At 26.4% G+C, this 20,274-nt stretch overlaps 1 protein-coding gene and 1 long non-coding RNA gene across 10 annotated transcripts; one reads left to right on the top strand and one right to left on the bottom strand.

The window, feature by feature from the left end:
- Positions 1–1,626: 1,626 nt before the first annotated feature.
- Positions 1,627–12,862, top strand: LOC126904872 (uncharacterized). Of its 8 annotated transcripts, none has more exons than XM_050684200.1 (11): positions 1,629–1,858; positions 1,965–2,217; positions 2,280–2,484; positions 4,088–4,482; positions 5,053–5,233; positions 5,300–5,590; positions 5,920–6,091; positions 11,751–12,013; positions 12,439–12,514; positions 12,549–12,562; positions 12,626–12,861. In XM_050684200.1, the coding sequence occupies exons 2-11, from the start codon at positions 1,967–1,969 to the stop codon at positions 12,656–12,658; spliced, it is 1,881 nt and encodes a 626-aa protein (XP_050540157.1). In that variant the 5' UTR covers positions 1,629–1,858; positions 1,965–1,966; the 3' UTR covers positions 12,659–12,861. The 8 variants fall into 8 exon arrangements, with proteins under 8 accessions (XP_050540155.1, XP_050540154.1, XP_050540156.1 ...); XM_050684203.1 differs by having other exon boundaries at positions 1,630–1,858; positions 12,474–12,514; positions 12,626–12,860; XM_050684197.1 differs by having other exon boundaries at positions 1,628–1,858; positions 12,549–12,861.
- A 256-nt stretch (positions 12,863–13,118) lies between these two features.
- LOC126904879 (uncharacterized) lies at positions 13,119–19,304 on the bottom strand. 2 transcript variants are annotated; one of them, XR_007703847.1, is made up of 4 exons: positions 18,784–19,304; positions 17,942–18,706; positions 14,419–14,655; positions 13,119–14,327 (listed from the first exon to the last, which is right to left on the bottom strand). It is a non-coding gene; the product is annotated as an uncharacterized LOC126904879 (long non-coding RNA). The 2 variants fall into 2 exon arrangements; XR_007703846.1 differs by having other exon boundaries at positions 17,942–19,304.
- Between the last annotated feature and the right edge of the window lie 970 nt (positions 19,305–20,274).

The following is a 20,274-nucleotide window of genomic DNA, read 5'->3' as shown; positions in this document are numbered from 1 at the left end:
ATCAGAGTTCGATTCCGGAGAGGGAGTCAAAGAAACGGCTACCACATCCAAGGAAAGCAGCAGGTGCGCAAATTACTTACTCCAGGAACGTGGAGGTAGTGACGAAAAATGACGATATGGAAATCATCCCTCGTAATCGGAATGAATACTTTGTATCTATTAATTAGAATAAAGCGTGTTAATATATAAATTTTAATAGTAATTAGAATATATATATTATATATATATACATATAAAGCGACTTAAGTACGTAAACGTATCATGCACTAGGTACAGTCGTCTTTTGTGGGCGGACTAACGTTATACCTGAGGTATAAACGGCGGTAGGAATCATAAGTAAACCGTATGGCACGTGGATGGTATTGGTCAGTCAAAATAAAAATTTGTTTATATATATATAATATTGATGACACGCACGTGTGTACGGGTACGATAACCAAAAGTAAATTTATACAGGAATACTATTGCCGCCGTGTGGTGAGAGAGGCGTGGTGTGGGGTGAATGCGTTATGACAGTCTAGTCTAGACGACGGAATATGCGATAACGCGTGGCGTTTGGAGAGTTACAAACATACATACATACATACAGGTGAAACTAATAAAAGCGTGTTATAAAGTGCAAAAGGAATAATATTTTAAGAACTTAAGAGGGAAATTAAAGGTGTAATCGGTAAAAGTAACGGAACCATCTGTGGCCAAGTGATCGACAAATTTAATGAACGAAAAATTGTCTGTCGAAACTTAGGAGGTGACCATATGCCAGATGTAATTTTCGACCATTAAATCGGAGATCTTTGAGAATGTAAATGAAATAAAAATTTGATTAATTTATCACTGAGTTGTTTCATTTTCATAAAAATAGTGCCGTACATGGATAGTGTAATTTACATGACTTTCTGCGATATAAAAATGCACGAATTACTAAAATAAGTTTATACTTAAAATTTTCATCTGACATTGGATACGTGTTTATTTCTATTTCTTGAAAGACTTTCAAAACTTCCGAAATTATTATTATAATAATAGAGTGCAGTGCATTTGTATGATAGTCAAAAATTTGCCTCATCCTGGTAAAATGTGCTGTCTCTGAAAAGATAGAAAACATTGTATTTCAAAACTTAATTTTCAAAATTATGTGATTTAATTTGTTTTTCAATTAAGTGGTACAAATAGTTTCACAGTCAAAACCGCTACGACCCAAAAATAATTTCTAAAACTAAAATCCAAAATGATCATTTTCTAAGACAGTGTCCTAAAACTGAAACAGAAACAGGTAATGTTTGTAAACCAGTTTTAAAACATTAACCGAGACAGAAATTTAAAATCGAAACCGAAACTTTAGTTAAATAAAACGGTTTCAGTCCCTGTTAGTTACAGAAATATTTGTATACTACAGTATACAGTAGTTCCCATTATTAAAAACAATTAAATTTTAGTATTCTCACAGTTCGGAATACATTAAGAAACAAAATTTATAAAGAGAAAAATCATACATCACATTGCGACACTGATAAATGTTACTGCATTAATTTTAGGAGCTATTGACATTATCGATGAAATAACAAGATAAAAATTAATAATAAAGACAGAAAAAAATTTTTTCTGTGATAAAACTTTTAAATAAAATTATTTAACTTTAATAGTAGGTTACTATTTATTTGTACATGGAGGAATTGATTTACTTTCTTGAGTTTCATATTTTATCTCATGAACATATTCTAATTAATTGTTAGCTTTAAAGTTCTCTATGTGATAATTACTTATTATTTGTTATAATTATCTGAATTTAATATACTACACATATTTTATTTATATAAATTTGAACAATTAAAATAGGAAGTCGCTTTGGTTTGTTTGAGTAAGTTAGATTTTAATCTTCATGTCTTGTTCATAAAATAGTAATAGAAATAAATAAAGCATCTATTTAAATTTATTAATTTTATACTATTATAAATTAAAAATAGAAATGGCAATAAAAAATAATAACTTGGAGCTAACAGAATGTTTAAAAAATTTTAATTTAGAGAATGACAGTGTCATTCTAAATTATAGTTCTAATACATTATTAAATAATATAAAACAAGAATATGAAAGTATATTTTCATGGGATATTTATGAAAAAACTAGGAAAAGTAGATACAAAATAAATGATATTATAAATATACTAGAGCAAAAAAGAGAATTAATTAGTAATGAAAATAGATTTAGTACTGACAGGTTAGTATTTAATAATTTTAAGACTATTTTAAATAATGATAATTATGTTACTACATTTTTAGATACTCTATAGAGTTAGTTATTTGTTTTGAAACATTTCTGGAAGGTAATTTTGTAAAAGCTTTAAATTACATTGAGGACACAATAAAATATTTAGAAAATTTACAATCAGATGAATTTTATCAACAGATATCATGTGCTTGTTTTCATATTGCACATGCTACTCAAGCATACATCAAAATCTATATGGATCATGATATTAGCATGGTAATTTGTAAAAACATTTATAATTAATTCCAGTGTTGGGTAAACTACTTTTTTGGTAATTTATTTAGATTCAAAATACTCAATAAATATTTAATTAAACTACTTGAAAATTACCCAATGTAGCTTTTAATAAAAATACTTTAATTTTATAATAAAAACAAAATTAATTAAAATAGTTAAAAAATGTACTTTTATTCTAGTGACTCTATTTCCAAGTCTATAACATATATTGGGTTATACTTTTTTGGATCATTCAGTAGTAAATAAAATGGTAGCATAGTAGGGTCGCGCACAGTGTAAACGTCATATAGTTGGAACAAGTATTGATGATGGTGATTAAAATCACTATCATAAGAAATGCTTCTATATGAATCTGTAGATATCGTTTAATTTTAAGAAATTGGTGGATTATTCCAAAAGCAACATTAAATCATATTTTCTTAATTATATCCTGATTAGTAGTTCTTTGGTTTATAAGTATACTATATGAATAACTACTTATAGTAATTAAATTTAGTATGAAATTTGTATTCAATAATTTAATATTATCATTTTTAAGGAAAAACTAGAAAAAATTATAAAACAGTTGTATATTTCGTTATTCCTATGACAAATGTATATAAAAATGGAAGGACTTGATGCAAAAATTTGTATAAAATAATTTTGCACTGGTTTACAAGGAATTTTCATCAAACTTTTCCAAACCCATTTTTGCACTGTTTTCAAATATACAATTAGATTTTTTCTAATTCCTCTTATTTCAAATTGGTATTAAATAGTAAAAAACATGTATTTATATGTAAAAGTTATAATAAATTGATATTGTTTCAATAGGCTCGAGCTTAAGAATTAACTCACTGACACCGATTTATACTTATCCCAATTGCTGAGTCTCCACCACTGTGCTACCATTTTCTTTTATAATTAATGGTATAGATGAGTTTAAAGTTTTATATCTGATTTGTGTTCTTTTGATGTTTTGTTCATCAAAATTGGTTCAATAATAGCTGAAAATAAGTGGTAACAGGTACAAAAAAAAAATTTTTGAAGTTTGCATTACATTGCCAATGAGTGAGAAGTGCATAAACCTTTGTGTCTTTTTAAATAAGCTACTGATTTCACTTATTTCATTTAATTAAATTTTAAAATAAAAACTTAAGAGGTAAATTAATGTAAAATTAAAAGATAATTAAACAATATTATTTGAATCTTTTTTATTATTATCTTTGGTGTGTTTATGGAAAACTCTTGCTTAAAACCTCTCCCAAGAAGGAAGATCTTGAAAAAATGATGACATTTTGATACAATGTGGAGGTAGTCATAATATTTTTTTATTATAACCTCTATTTATATTCTAATTAAGCTACTGAGTTTAAACATTAAAATGAAATTACTCATAATTCAGTAATGAGTAATTTTTTATAATTACAATTAAATAATAAATTAAAATTAATTTTTATTTTAGTAATTTATACTAAAATTACTGTATAAGTAGTTTTGTTGCTGAACTTGAAAATCAAGTTAAGCTACATTCCAACACTCCAAATTTCCAATATTTTTTAAGTAGATATTAATAATAAAAATAACTGTATTTTTTCACTAGATTCTTTCCAAAATCAAGCCACTTTTTAAAATGAATAAAGTTGAAGTATCAGCTTTTAATGGTATTAAATGTAAAGTGTTCTTAGAATATTCTCCGACAGGCAATAAAATAGCATTAGAATTAGCTGAAATAAGTCGTAATCTTAATGATACTGAAGTAAGATGGATTGATATGTGGTTAAAAGCAAAAGGCAGAGTGAGAAGATATGAACAAAAGTTTACTCTTCCATTTAGGGAAGAATTAAAAGCTGCTGAAAAATTAAGTTTTTATCAAAAAAATCCTGCAGCTCTAAGCAGAGCATCTAAAGTTTACATGGAAGCTGGATTTGTATTAAAAATACAAAATAAACCACACGATTCTGAAAAATATTACAATCTTGCATCTAATCTAGCATTGTAAGAAAGACTTTTTATTGCCCATCAAATATTATTCAATTATTAATGTTAATTATAAAGAAAAAAATTTTAATGATGCAACTTTTTATTTCAATGATAATATCTTAAAAGTAGTATGTCTTTTATTATGTTCTACTAAATTATTAGTGATATATTTGAAATTTTTGGTGTACATGTAAAGGGAATGTTCTTATATTAGAAACACAAATATATTCTAATCATTAAATTTAGAAGTTTTGTATTACATACAAATCTTAAGTACATTACTATTAAGTATAGTATTATTACAACTCTAATTGACTTCTATAGTTTTAACTAAATATAAAGAATTATTGATTAACATATTTAATGCTAAATAGCGGAAAAAAGCTATCAATAAGTACAATATAATTTATATATTTTTATGCAATAATATGTTCAATAAAGAAGAACATTTAGTAAACAAAAAATTATTTGTTAGTTACTATTTGTCTTTTATTAATTATTAAAATATTAATATAAATTCCTTTTGGTTTTTATGGACTTTACATTATATAATTTTAATTAATTTTTGTAAATAATTATTTTTAGAAAAGTATATAATTTAGCCGAAAATGATGTCAAATTACTGTATAATTGTTTTGAAATTTACTTAGACCTTCCTCAGAAATTTATGTCTTCGGACATTATGAAAACTCTTATAAAAAAGCTTTCAGAAACACTAAATATCAGAATTTATGCAGTACTTGGGAAATATTTTATGAAAAATAAAGTATTAATTCTTGTTATTTTTTATTACCAAATAAATTAATTTTCTAATTAATATATTTCTTTAAAGAACTATTTAACAGCAAAACATCATTTGAAGAAAGCGGTTTCAAATGGAAATTTTAGTAGTTGGCTACACTTATTAAAAGTAGAATGTTTTCTTAATTCACAATTTCCAATAATTGAATTTTTAAACTCAATGTATGAAATGTTTACTGAGCCTAAAAGAAGATTAATTATCATTTCACAATTACTTTTATACTATGTTTACAATGAAAAAAATCCAACAAAGTTATTACATTACTTAAAATTGTATTTGGATCAAGATATTGATTATGTACAAAAGAAACATCATATAATTGTAAGTATTATTCCATGGTAGTAACTTATAGTAACTTCATAAACAGCTATATTGTTTAATAATCTTAAACCTAGAAGTTTTCATCTTTGATCAAACTTAATTATTTAGTAACTCATTATCATAACTAAATTGATTAGTAAAAATTCAGGATGGAAAATTTTTTTAAGTAAAGTCACTTTCTTTTTCTTAGTTATTACATTATGCATGTATTTGAGGCGTACGTTACACACATGTACTAGTTTTTTATTTTTAATAATTAATTTAACATATAAACATGGAGATTTTAGTCTCTTATCGTTATTCAGATATTATTTGTTTTGAAAATCTAGGTAGCTTTTCCATTGTACCATTTGAAAAGTAGATTCAATCCAAAGAATTTTTTAAAAATTTTAAGTAATGAAGTTAATAGGTTGAAAAAATATTCATATTGGAATGATGATGAAAATAAAGTTCTAGAAAATGTTTTATCAAGGTTTCAAAGTATGGTTGACTTAAAACAAAGTAAGTTGTTTTAATAGTAGCAACTAGAATATAATTTTTTGGGATTTCAAATTAATTTTTCCACCACCCTAAATTTTTTTTATATAGCAATATATAAAATTTTTTTAATTTTTTGAAAGCGGCTAATTCTTAGTTTAGGTGCTAAGCCCCCCTAGTTGTACCTTTGGTTTTTTGGATAAAAATAAAATTCAATTCTAAAAGATTTATTTTTATAAATTTAGTTTTAATTATACAATATTTCTTTTTTTTTATTAACACTAACTATAAAATCCTATATCTAGAAACTATATTTTCATTTTATCATTTTCCTTAAATGTTATATCTCAAAAATTTTAATAGGCTACAATTAATATAATAGTCTTAAATTAACAGTCTGTAAATGTTTCTAAAGTCATACAACATTGAGTCATTAAAGTCAAAATAAATAAAGCTCATCACATTTCCTAGCATAACGTTTTCAAAGTAATGAAACTTCTATTTAAATCAAAGATATTTTAAAAGAAATTATGTTGCTTAAATAAAGATGAAAGAATTTTTATTGTCATATGTGTTATTCTTAATTTTAATGCAAGATTCTAAAGAACAGGTTTTAAATTGGTGGTTTTATAGAACACTTTCAAATTAAATGCAACATAGATTATTATTTCTAACCTAGAATATGTTGAAAAATAAATACAAATTTTAGGTGAACAAAATGCTATTTCTGAACTAACTTGTGTCGTATGCCTAGAAAACAATATTGCTGTTGTTATTCTCAGACCTTGTGATCATAGATGTCTCTGTTTATCTTGTTGGGCTGTACTTAGTAAAAAACCACAATGTCCTTTGTGTCGATGTAATGTTACATCTACCTTAATTTTAAATGAATTACTTTTTGAAAATCATTAAATATGTTTATATTGTATATTGTAACATATTCATATATTATTAAAATAATTAAGTAATCTAATAATTATTTCAACAGATTATAATTTCATTAAATAGATATGCAATTCAGTTTATTGTTAAAAATTATTTCAAAAGTGATTATTTATGTTAAGTGTACATATATTATAAAAGTGATCTTAATGACTTACTATCTTAATTAAGTGTTATTTAATAATTTTTAAATAATAGTTTTGATTGTGTGCTACAATTTATTGATAAAATATTTGAAAAAATGTATGTTATAAAAGTGCTAATTGATGTTAAAATGTTTATTTTTCAATACCAAAAATAATCAAATTTATGAATATTTAAAATTCTTAGAAAAATTAATTTTTTAGGCATTAATCTTGAAATAAATTTTCTTCAAAAATACTTTTAATTTATTTAAATTATTATATTTTTGTAACNTTTTCTTCAAAAATACTTTTAATTTATTTAAATTATTATATTTTTGTAACAGTATTAAAACCATGTACTTTTGACCAAAAAAAGTCATTAAAAAAATTTTTTTTTTATTTTAAAATATTGAACAAAAATCTTTAGCCACCTCCTCACCAAATCCAAAAACACCACTACTACTTGCTAAAGATAAATACAATATTTTTTTTGTAATTGAGGTCGCATAAAATTGTTTTATATATATCCACTTCAGAACAATACTCTAATAATGCCATAAAAAATTTTTTTTAAATTATAGCTTTATACATAGAGATAATACATTAATTCTTTAGACTTGTTTTATTATTAAAATACGAAGACCAAAAAATTTAATTAAATTAATAAAATATTTATTAAATACTTCCAAGCATTTTATAGTTTTAGGGTTTAAAATTAAAATAGGCTTTTCAAAATATAGATGTTTTTAAAAGAAACTTCTATAAAAGTTTCATAACATATTGACATCTACGATAAAGGTCATAACTCAATTTTTTTTGTTTTGTTCACTAAACAAGGTTTTAAAATCAATTATATATATTTTTTTATCAAAAATTAATTTAAAATATTTATTGACTGTTAATAAAAAAAGACGGTCGAAATAGTTTAGATAAAGTTTTTGTGCCTATGTTCTGACAGGTGAATATTATTCACAATTCTTCAATCCTTCAAAAACTTGGTATTCATTTTATCTGATCGTAGACATGACATTAATCTTAATTTTCTCTTCTCTCTCTTACGTGATAATGTTGATTTTCCTGAGTTGCTTTACAATATCTGTTTTAATGCCCCTCTACGTTGATGTAAACAGAGTAGTAAATATAATAATAATTATAAGTAGAAGTCGGATGTTTATGATTTTACATATTTGTTTCTAGTCTATGCATTTAAATGGGAGTGAGAAATCTTTACGATTCATGAAACACAGAATTCACTAGAAAAAAATTATTTTGCATAAAAAACCATATTTTAGGGGTTAGAGAATATTTGAGAATATTTTTGTAATATCGGCATATAATGAACATATTTTACGTATATCAGCACTTTAATAAATACAATGTTCACTAAATGATTTATTTCTGGGTTTTAATAAAAATTAATCTCCAGGTATTCCTTATCGATTGCGAGAGCACATCGTTTAATTCGTTAGCTGTCACGACTATTCGTCGTACACTAGTGCGATATATTATTGCTACATATTGTCTTCCCGCTCGTTTAATATTACTATAAGTTATAATAACTGTATTTTATTGTCTATAACATACAAATATGCCAAAAACTTCAAGCAGTTTAAAAAGTTTATTTGCTCAATGGATTTCGTCGTACAATAACCAACAAACGATTTTCACTACAAATGGTGCAACAATTTTTTGTCAAGTTTGTTACAGAAATATTCCTTGCACCAAAAAATCACAGGTAACACAACACGTACATACAGTTGTCCATAAAAATGGTTTAAAACGTAAATTAAATACTTCATCAAAACAATTATTTTTATCAGGAGCTACTCTCAATGAAAACAACTTAAATGATTTTAACAAAGATTTGTGTCTAGTCTTAGTAGCAGCTAATATTCCTTGGTATAAAATGCAAGTTCCTCAATTACGTACATTTTTAGAAAAATACTCTGCAAACATATACTAGATGAAAGTGCGTTACGTAAAAATTATCTCGAGCCGTAATACTATAATACTTTAACGAAAATTAAAAATGAAATTGGTGAAAATAATATTTGGATTTCTGTAGATGAAACTACAGATACAAACAGTCGTTACGTTGCAAATTTACTGGTGGGAATATTAAAATGAAATACTCCGACTCGACCATTTCTCCTGACATGCAAAGTTTTGGAAAAAATTAATCATTCCTCTGTTGCTCGTTTTATCAATGATGGACTAAAATTATTATGGCCGTTGGATGGAAATGACGAAAAAGTGTTGGTAATGTTATCGGATGCAGCTCCATACATGACAAAAACCGGTGATACACTAAAAATTGTCTACCCAAATTTAATTCACGTTACGTGTGTAGCTTACATGATGAACAGGGTTGCAGAGAAGGTCAGAGAAATGTTTCCAAATGTTAACAAATTAATCAGTAATCTAAAAAAAGTGTTTTTAAAAGCGCCATATCATGTCCAGGTGTACAAAGAAATATTGCCCAATGTGCCATTAAAACAATAATCTTAATTAAACAATTAAGTAAATTAAATAAAGATATCTTCCGTTGATTATTATGGGTCAACGTGACAGTTGGAAAACGAACAATCGAATTAATCAGTCTACGTTTTTTTTGTCCAGTGCCCGAGCGACCTGTTCACACCGCACGTCAGCCACCGCGAATAGCGCTACCTGTCGGATGTGAAGAGGAAGCGCCGCGATCGCCATCCGGTGGTAACACCGGAAATGCGATGCGACCACGACAACGTTCTATACGTTCTTCTGTCCCTTTCATTATTCCACATTATCCCAATTCTCTTCTTTCTAATTCTCCCATGATCCATCTTATGTGTACGCAAATGTAGACCCTTCAATTAGTTTTTATTAATATTTATTGAGCTGTTCTGTTCATGTTCTTGTTTTACACCTTTTCTTCTATAAAAATATTTTTAAAAAATTGTATGTAAATATATAAATATAAAAAAAAATTTAGAAAAGGCCTTTTTCTTATGAGGTTCTAACATTCTTATTTCTTTATAACATAGTGTTGTGCGTACTTAGATACGATACTAAACAAAACGGTAGCACAGTAGGGTCGCAGCACAATATGAACGTGGCATAGTTGGGACAAGTATAGATGATATCTGACAGTGATTAAAATCACTATCACTATGCTTCAATACAAACCTGTAGATAGTGTTGAATATGTGTTGAATTTTAAGAAATTGAAGGATTATTCCAAAAGCAAAAATAACTCCTATTTCTTTCATTATTCCTGATTATTAGTTCTTTATAATTATAACATATGAATAAATATCTATTATAGCAATACAACGTAATATGAAATAGATATTTAATAATTTAGTATTGTAATTTTTACAGAGAAATTAAAAGAAAAATATAGAGTAGTTGTTATTTTTATAAAAAACGTGTATAAAAATTGAAGAGCTTGATACAAAACTTTTCAGAAGATAATTTGTTGTTAATTATTCATAAATGGTCTATGAGGAATTTTCATCAGAGTCAAAAATATACTTTTCTAAACCCATTTTTTGCGCAGATTTCAAATCTGCAATTAGATTTTTTCCATCGCCACTACATAAAAAATAGCGATTTTAATGATATTTTGAGTTTTCCTCATAAATTTTATGTTAATAGTAATTATAAGTTTCTGATCACAAATCAATCTAAAAAATAGAATATTTTATTCCTCATAAAATTTTCTATTTAATTATATGAACTCTAAACTTGTAAGTTGAGCTAAATTTTAAGAGGAGGAATGCGACTGAAAATTATCTATTGAATAAAAATAACATAGCATGCACCCTAATCACCAATCTATGTTTAAAAATATTAACTTTCGAAATACTTATTAACTTCTTTAAAACAAGTGATATTTTTTATATATAAATATTTAATAATTATATATTAACATCAGTTTTTTAATTATGTAAATACTTTCAAAAGTTAGAGCAATGAAATTTTATGTAATTTTATAATAATAAATAAATTATTCATTACGAACATAGTTTTTTTAAAATTCTATGTTTGACCATTTCTTAATTTAATATTCAAGTGTCTTCAAATCATAAAATAACTAAATCAAGTTGCCATGGATTATTTAATATGGATACAATAATATTTATTTTCAATTACATATTAATTTGTTGTTGAAATTTGGTCGAGAAGAGCTAGTTTTTTGTACTTATAATATTACTGATAGTCACAATAAATTTTTTATTTTAAAAGTATTTTGACCAATTGATTTTTTTTGCAAACAATCACATTACAATGAAGTCAAAAAGATTCTTTCGTCGGTTGGCGAGAGTCATCGCGTATTGTCTTTTCAAAAAGAAGCGTAATATTAATGGTTTAGTATCTTAGCTTAATCTAGTCCAGGTATTTTTTTTAATAAAACTTAGCTAAACATGATAAACAAAAAAAATTCTCTCGGTATCTAGCGTTTTTACGCACATAGAGAATTAATACACTCATTTAATTGAAAATGTAAATGCAATGAAGATTTATATAATCAGTATTAAAAAATTCATTAATAATTTTTTTTTTAATGAACTATAATTAGACAAATTATTGTTGAGACGATAAATATTATTGCAATTTATTGTGTTATTAATTAGAAGGCATGGAGCGTTACTTAAGTCCAGTTAGTAATCCTGAAATGAAAACTGACATAATGCAGTACGAGGATTCAGAAACTAAAATCGTGACGACGTTAAAACATGTGACAAAAGAAAGAGTGAATGTTGAAGACAGTAAGCTTAATAATATTCATGAGGGATGTGAGAAGTTCCATGAAAATGTTCACGAACTTGATATGACAAAGCCTAAAATAGCAGCTACTGAAGGAGCAGACTTCGTGGAAACTCGCAAATTAGAAAAGGTACTATATGCTTCTTTGGAAAAAAAGTGTAATTCTGACAAGATAATTACAGATAATGGAGGGGGGAATGTTATAAATTCTAATAAGTAAACATATTGTTTTATTGTCTTAACTATAATATGACAAAATTGAGTAGTAATCAACATTTTGAGATTTTATTTTGGTTTTATTCATATATTAATAATATTTACATTTATTTTAACAAAATGCTTTAAACTTTGAAATATTTTAATATTTTTATTCTTAAAAAATATTTGTCGGCGGATAATAAAGAATAAAATAAAATTCTAATTAAAGCTATATAAAATAGTGTATTTTTGTTTTCCCCAGAATAATTAAAAATATCGAGGTATGTAAGTAGACACAAAGACTTACATATATTGATTAAATAGATACTAAAGTTTAAAATTATCTTTTTTTTTCAGGAAGATTTTAATGTAGGTTATGATCTATGTTTTAGATATCCACAAAGAGTGAAGTGGGTTGTTGATGATTTGGAGCCCAAATGGGCCTATGAAGTAACAATTATTGGAGATCCTTATGTCCAACGTTAATATGAAATGGTTTTACAACAAAAATAATCAAATTAAAATTGTTTTATTTTATCTACAGGTGCTATTATTGTATAATGGACGATCACCTTGATTTAGAGGACTGTATGCAGTTACAGATAGATTCTTATAATTTTTTCTATTCTTATATATATCAGTACAAAACAAGCAGTTGGTTCTATTTATTCAGTTAATGTTACAATTTAATTACAAGTACTTAAAATTATTAATAAAAATTATATGTTATAAAGTTTAAACTTAAGAGTTAATGTATTGTAATAATATTTTATGTTATTATTAATTCGTTATTAATATATTGTCATTAATTAAAGATTCTTTTGATTAACATATTTAATATAATAAATATAGATAAATGTATTTAAAAAAAACATATTTTTCAAGAGAAGGAAAAAATATATTTTCTTTAAATTACAAGTTTAACATTTTTAAACTATAAACTTTCATAAAAATCAACTTATTCTGTCGGGTGTTGTAAGTTTCAGTTTAATTTTTATTTTTGAATTTAACTAATTTTGTTCTGAAGTTCAAAAAAACAATATTAAAATTGTAGATTTGTTTTAAACAGGAATTATAACTTCATACGTAATTTTAAAAAGGACCTACTAGAAAAAGACTTAATTATGTAGCGGCTGTTGCAATGATATAAACGATCGTTCATAAAAACTTTTAGTTAAGATGATTGATAATCGTATTTCGTGTTTATTTTACAACTTCAATTGAAAATCATCTTATAAAGAATGAAGTAGAAGTTTATAAAATTTTTATACGTTATATGTTGGTTGTAAGCTTTATTTTATCATGAAAATTACCATCGATTGAATAAGTGCCTATATCCATAGTAAATAAAGAATTGTCTAGTAATATTATCCACGTAGTGTCTGACTTATCTTAAGTTAGAAATTTGTTTTATCTATATTTTATGAATTCATAAATTACAACTATTTGGTATTATATGTCCACTATTTGTAGTTATTCAATTCCTTCTCTTACTTCGATTTGCAAAATCACCCCTCTATTGCCTTAAAAATGTTCTCCTTATTTTCTTACAAAATCCTCAGCTTTCTGTGATAGAAGAGGTCCATTATCACGAACTTCTAGATCCCTCTCTTTTAAAAATTAATCCTTTAATGACATTTCAACACCTTCAACTTTTCTTCGCCGTTTACTATTCTTCGATTGATCGACTTGATCGTTTTTAACGGTAAAATTATGAAGTCGTTGCGATTAATCACAACCTTGTTTCGTACGAAGCAGCTAGACCGTAGGACGGCTAGTTGTGCACCGCTATTTTATTTTAAGTCTGTTTAAATCGCTATTATTAAAGCGGGAGTGGGTCACCTGAGGAATGACGACTGACGATACAACCAATAAGCAACGACAGTAGACAATACTTAAATAACAAATAAACACATATATTAGAAGTTTTTCAAAGAGTATCTTAAATTTAAGGGGTAACGGGGGGCCCTTAAATACTAATGGCCGGCGAAGCGGCATAAAACAAAATAGTTAAATTTAATTAAGCAAATAATAAATGACATTAAAAAATAATATAAAAACTCAGCTTGATTGATGAAGTTGTTGATAGTAATGAGTGGACTGTATGAGATCTTGTGGTAATGGTGTCGAACATCTGAGTATCATGAGTCAGAGTGTAGATCCAGGCACGTTATGGCAAATGAAAACAGACGGCGGAAAAGCGACTACGGCAATGAAGTTATTTAGTGGTAGTCAGGTCCCAATCACTGGTGGAAAAAAAGAATACGGGAATTTTGAGTACGAGGGTACAATAAACAAATAATAAGAAAAATGGTGTACAATGGTCGGTCAATTTACCATTTAAGCGAAAGCACTTGCTACAAAAAAAGATGCCACATAAAACAATAGACTAACTGACTTACGACGAAGAACTGTACACGGATTACAATTGAAACGCAAGCCATCGATTTCCCATTCTGGTTGGGCAGAGGTGAGTAAAGCAGAGACGCTAGAGATCAGCTGTCACCGATATAATATAATTAACGGTCCACTAGGTCTTAGTTAAAGGCGTTCTCTAACAAACAACTTAGTATCCTGAAAATTAGTATTTTTAATAAATCACACTGTATTTTTACTTTGTGATCAATCAAATAAATGGTTGAAAAATTTGTTATTTGAAATGAACAAGATAAAAATTAAATGTTTTTCAAAGAAGTTATAATAATATTAACTTGCAAAAAAAATGAATTATTTTGAAAAATTTTTCTAAAGAAAAAAAATCAGATAAATTTTTATAATTTTCGAGGGCAATAGATTCATCTAAATATAATTCGGGTTCTTTTGACGTATTGATTATCATTATTGTATCTTGTAGAGCTAAACATTTTTATAGGTATACACAATTGTTAGTAAAATCAATAACTCTTTAGCTATGTACCAAAGCAAAAATGTGAAATATACATTTAGATATAAACAAAATATTGGTCATTAATACAATTTGCTGTTTTTTCTAAAATACATTTATGTTAAAAAATAATAATATAAACTTTGTTTAATTTATTAGAACATCAAAAGTTGTATCTAGGGCTACATTTAGGAATTTTGCCGGCCGGTGCATTTAATTTTGCCGCCCCCCAAAAAGTGTGGGGTTGGGTTTTTTAGTTGAAAAAAAAAAAAAAAAAGGTCCCTCAAAATAATTTTCCTTGTTTACATTAGACATCAATAGGACCTTGGTGGGGGGTCAAATCCCCATAAACCCCCTATAAATGTGCCACTGCCGCCCCTAGCATTATTTTAAATTTTTTAAGAGTAAAAAATGGGCCATTTGATAATTTATAATTGAATTATTTTACAAAAGTTAGGAATACTAACAATAGAAAAATTATTTATAAATGTCATGTATTAACATAACAGGTTAATAAGCATTAATAAGCAAGAAATAGAATTATAATTTTTTTCTACTCTTAATACACGAAAATTTTTCAATTACCTCATCATAATTTATTTTAGATGTCAATTCACCTTCATTTGTGTATGTGTATGTAATGTATGTAATGTGTATGTGTATATAAAATAGATCCTTGGCGAACGTATTAGTACAACTATGAACTACATACCTTTAAGCTATTTTTATTTTATATTCCAAACGGAGCGAGGAATATTATATTGATTTTATAATAATTTTTTTGTAATTTTTAAATTTGTTATAATTCTTAAAATATTTTTTGAAATTAGGACTTAANAATTATTTTACAAAAGTTAGGAATACTAACAATAGAAAAATTATTTATAAATGTCATGTATTAACATAACAGGTTAATAAGCAAGAAAAAGAATTATAATTTTTTTTTACTCTTAATACACGAACATTTTTCAATTACCTCATTATAATTTATTTTAGATGTCAATTCACCTTCAATTGTGTATGTGTATGTGTATGTAATGTATGTAATGTGTATGTGTATATAAAATAGATCCTCAGCGAACGTGTTAGTACAACTATGAACTACGTACCTTTAAGCTATTTTTATTTTATATTCCAAACGGATCGAGGAATATTGTATTGATTTTATAATAATTTTTTTGTAATTTTAAAATTTGCTATAATTCTTAAAATATTTTTTGAAATTAGGACTTAGTTAAGTTAAAATTATTTTGGATTTAGTCCTCACTCATTTGGGTTAATACTTTTTTTTTTTACTAAAACTACTAGAAAACATGACATAATGTATTTTTTTTTCGTTTTGTTATAATCATCAAGAAAAATAAACAACACCATAGTTGTATATCTAGCTTGATGGTAATGTCAAAAATGATTTTATTCTATTTGGAATCTCATTATATTGTAACATTATTTATTAAATCTTTGTGATCTCATCAATTTAAACAAATCGATTCATTTTAAATGTATTTCACATATTATTCAAACAAAATGTAAGATTTATACGGAAATAAAATTCCTGCTTATTACATTAGACCTAAAAAATGTATTTTTTTTTTAATGAATTATTAAAAAAGTTCTAGTTGTTCCATTTTTTTCGAGACCTCAGAAAAAAACTATTTTTTGTTCGAAATTTTTAGGCATTTTGATCTCTACTACCGTGTTACACAAATTTACGACCAGCAAGCACTAAAAAATATTTTTCTTCAAAAAAAATTTGAGGAACTTATTTTTTTTACCAAATAAAGATATTAAGGGGANGTTATAATCATCAAGAAAAATAAACAACACCATAGTTGTATATCTAGCTTGATGGTAATGTCAAAAATGATTTTATTCTATTTTGAATCTCATTATATTGTAACATTATTTATTAAATCTTTATGATCTCATCAATTTAAAAAAATCGATTCATTTTACATGTATTTCACATATTATTCAAACAAAATGTAAGATTTAGACGGAAATAAAATTCCTGCTTATTACATTAGACCTAAAAAATGTATTATTTTTTAATGAATTATTAAAAAAATTCTAGTTGTTCCATTTTTTTCGAGACCTCAGAAAAAAACTATTTTTTGTTCGAAATTTTTAGGCATTTTGATCTCTACTACCGAGTTACACAAATTTACGACTAGCAAGCACTATAAAATATTTTTCTTCAAAAAAAATTTGAGGAACTTATTTTTTTTACCAACTAAAGATATTAAGAGGTNATTTGAGGAACTTATTTTTTTTACCAAATAAAGATATTAAGGGGACTGCTCGCGACTTGTTTTTTAGCCCAAAAAAATGCTTTACGGGAAAAACTCTCACGCCTCGCCAATTGGCCAATAGTTTAATAAAAAAAAGCCAAAAATTACATATATTTTGCCCCCTAATAAATAGGCACGAAAAGGTCTTTAAGCCAAGATGCTGTTGAAAAATGAATCAACTATAATATTTTGGGTCATCTTAATATACATATACTGAGTTCGTTGTATAATAATTTTTTATTATTACATCAAAAATAATATATCTAGATAAGAGAAAATAATAAATGTGAACGTGAAGTGTTATACATATNTAAAGATATTAAGAGGTCTGCTCGCGACTTGTTTTTTAGCCCAAAAAAATGCTTTACGGGAAAAACTCTCACGCCTCGCCAATTGGCCAATAGTTTAATAAAAAAAAACCAAAAATTGCATATATTTTGCCCCCTAATAAATAGGCACGAAAAGGTCTTTAAGCCAAGATGCTGTTGAAAAATGAATCAACGATAATATTTTGATTCATCTTAATGTTCATATACTGAGTTCATTATATAATAATTTTTTATTAATACATCAAAAATAATATATCTAGATAAGAGAAAATAATAAATGTGAACGTGAAATGTTATACATATTTTAGACTACTAAGATTGAGCTTAAAGTATTCTATTTGATTTGAACGCCTTACCTTGAGATAATAGAAGAAGTATTTATTAATTGTTTTTCCGAATTTTCAATTATTTGATTTTCATTTGCTAGAGCTTCAAGAGGACTCTGTAGACTAAGCTCACTGTCGTAACACAATAAATGAAAAGTGTATAAGAAGAGGTAATGTGTACGAAAATAAAGATGAGGATGTGGTGCCTGCTGTCTAGGTATTCACGTGCGTGTTGTCATACAGCAGTCACCGTGCTTGGCTGACACTCCGGGTTAGCTGTGGGTGTCAAAAGGCTGTTGTTATAGAAAGGGAATAAGGGTAACACCAAGGTATGAGGTTCAAACGAAGTGCAAGACACAAATACTTTGGGTATAGAAGAGGACAAAGAATAGGGGTAGCCAAGTATGAGGTGCAGACGAAGTGCAAGACACAAATACTAGGCGTACCAGGTGAGTGAAAATAACAGAGTACGAGGTGCAGACGAAGTGCAAGACACAAGTACTCTGAAATGTTGTGGAAGAGAGTAGATAGGTTTTAAAAGGAATAAACAAAGACTTTACTTTAAACAGTAAGCCGGACAGCGACAACCGAGTACTGAGGCTGATGAATGACACAAGGCACTGGAGTCGACTGACCACGATGGTCAGGTCTATTGGGTTTTTATAATAATTAGAACTATTGCCAATTTGGCAATAAATATTATTTGTTAATTCATCAGTCTCAGGAAGCGGATGTGCTGTCTGTATTTTATTAAAATAATTCTCACAATAATGGTAACGTGACACCATCACATCACTAAACAAATTATAAAATTTTTCATTTATATAAAACTGAAATAACTTACAAAAGTTAACATATGATTTTTAAATTACTTTTTATCTCTCGACTCATTCGAAATCTGTTCAGCTGTAGTCTCTATTTCACTTGACGAATTGGAGATTGATGGTCGTTGAATGCCAAAAAATGAAGTTAATTTTGCGGTTTGAGAAATGACTTTTTGTTCTTTTTCTAATTTTAATTTAGCAACTTTTTTATAAGCACTTCCACTTAAACGTTTTCTGCCGTTACTCATTTTAATACGTTAATAAATAATATAATATACAAATAAAAAAAAACGCCTCAACATATTAAGTCGGTCACTCGTAGTCGATTACTATACACAAGGAGCTGTCTGTATACAACACATTATTAGATAATCATTTTGTTTTAACTTTCTTAGTATTCTCATAATAATCGACTATCAACGGTGGACGACATCCACAAAACCAGTTTAAGGGAGAAAATATCAATACTTTGTTAAAATTAGATAAAAACATATATCAAATAAATTGCTGCCTACTTTCTTTATAGTGCTGTTAATTATAAATATTACTATGTATAATCAATGCTATTATCTAACTACTAACTGTAGTCTACGTTGTTATACAGCTTTGATATATCTTCTTTTACATTTATATCTTTGTACACGTTTTAAGTTGGAAAGTAATAAAGTAATATTTTTTTTTAGAAATAGAAATTTTTGTTTTATAAAAATAAATTGTTCTGTTTAAAAAATTTAAAATTAAATAAAAATAATTAATTTTTAAAAATTGTATACCTATTAAGATTTTTGCCGCCTGGGCAAATGACCTCAATGCTCCCCCCCCTAAATGCGATCCTGGTTGTATCCACTGTGATTTATAAAGTATACTACCCTCATTTATCGTTAAATAATAATTTTTTTCTTACAAATGTGTGGAAAAAAAATAATTTAAATATCTTATAAATATTGTGAATATCAATGTTATTGAAAGAAAATATTATTTAGGATTTACATTAGGGGTAAATTTGAAAGTTAAATGGGAACCTATTAATATTTTTCTACTATAAAAAGGATAATGGTTTAATGGGACAATGTCATTACATTAATCCAATTATTAGGATTAAAAATCAGAGTAAAGAACGATAAAGCAATAGATTAAAGACTTATATTAAATTTTAAATTTAATTAATTATCACTGACTAGTTTGGACTGTACATATATAATTACATAACATGGTATTCGTAAGACAGCCACAACCTATTCGTTGACTTAGTGTTTTGCAGGGACTTATTAATCAGACTATTTAAGATCACCTCATTAAAGAGGAACTTTAATTATTTCTTTTTACATCTACTTATCTTTATTGTTTTAAACTCTGGAACGCTACAACCCCGTTAGAACCTCGATAATAATCAATTGACCGAATCCCAACATCCCAACTTGGGCATAATAACCTCATATCGTTCTATTTTGATTATCACAAATTCTTCCCTAAGAAATAATTTTTTCTTACAAATACTTGATATTTAGAAAGGTTAATAAAAATAAATTAAATTTTAAT

Source organism: Daktulosphaira vitifoliae, unplaced genomic scaffold, assembly GCF_025091365.1.
Source record: "Daktulosphaira vitifoliae isolate Bord-2020 unplaced genomic scaffold, ASM2509136v1 Scaffold_4, whole genome shotgun sequence".
In the NCBI taxonomy this organism is placed as follows: domain Eukaryota; kingdom Metazoa; phylum Arthropoda; class Insecta; order Hemiptera; family Phylloxeridae; genus Daktulosphaira; species Daktulosphaira vitifoliae.
This window is presented reverse-complemented; position numbering and strand designations above follow the sequence as displayed.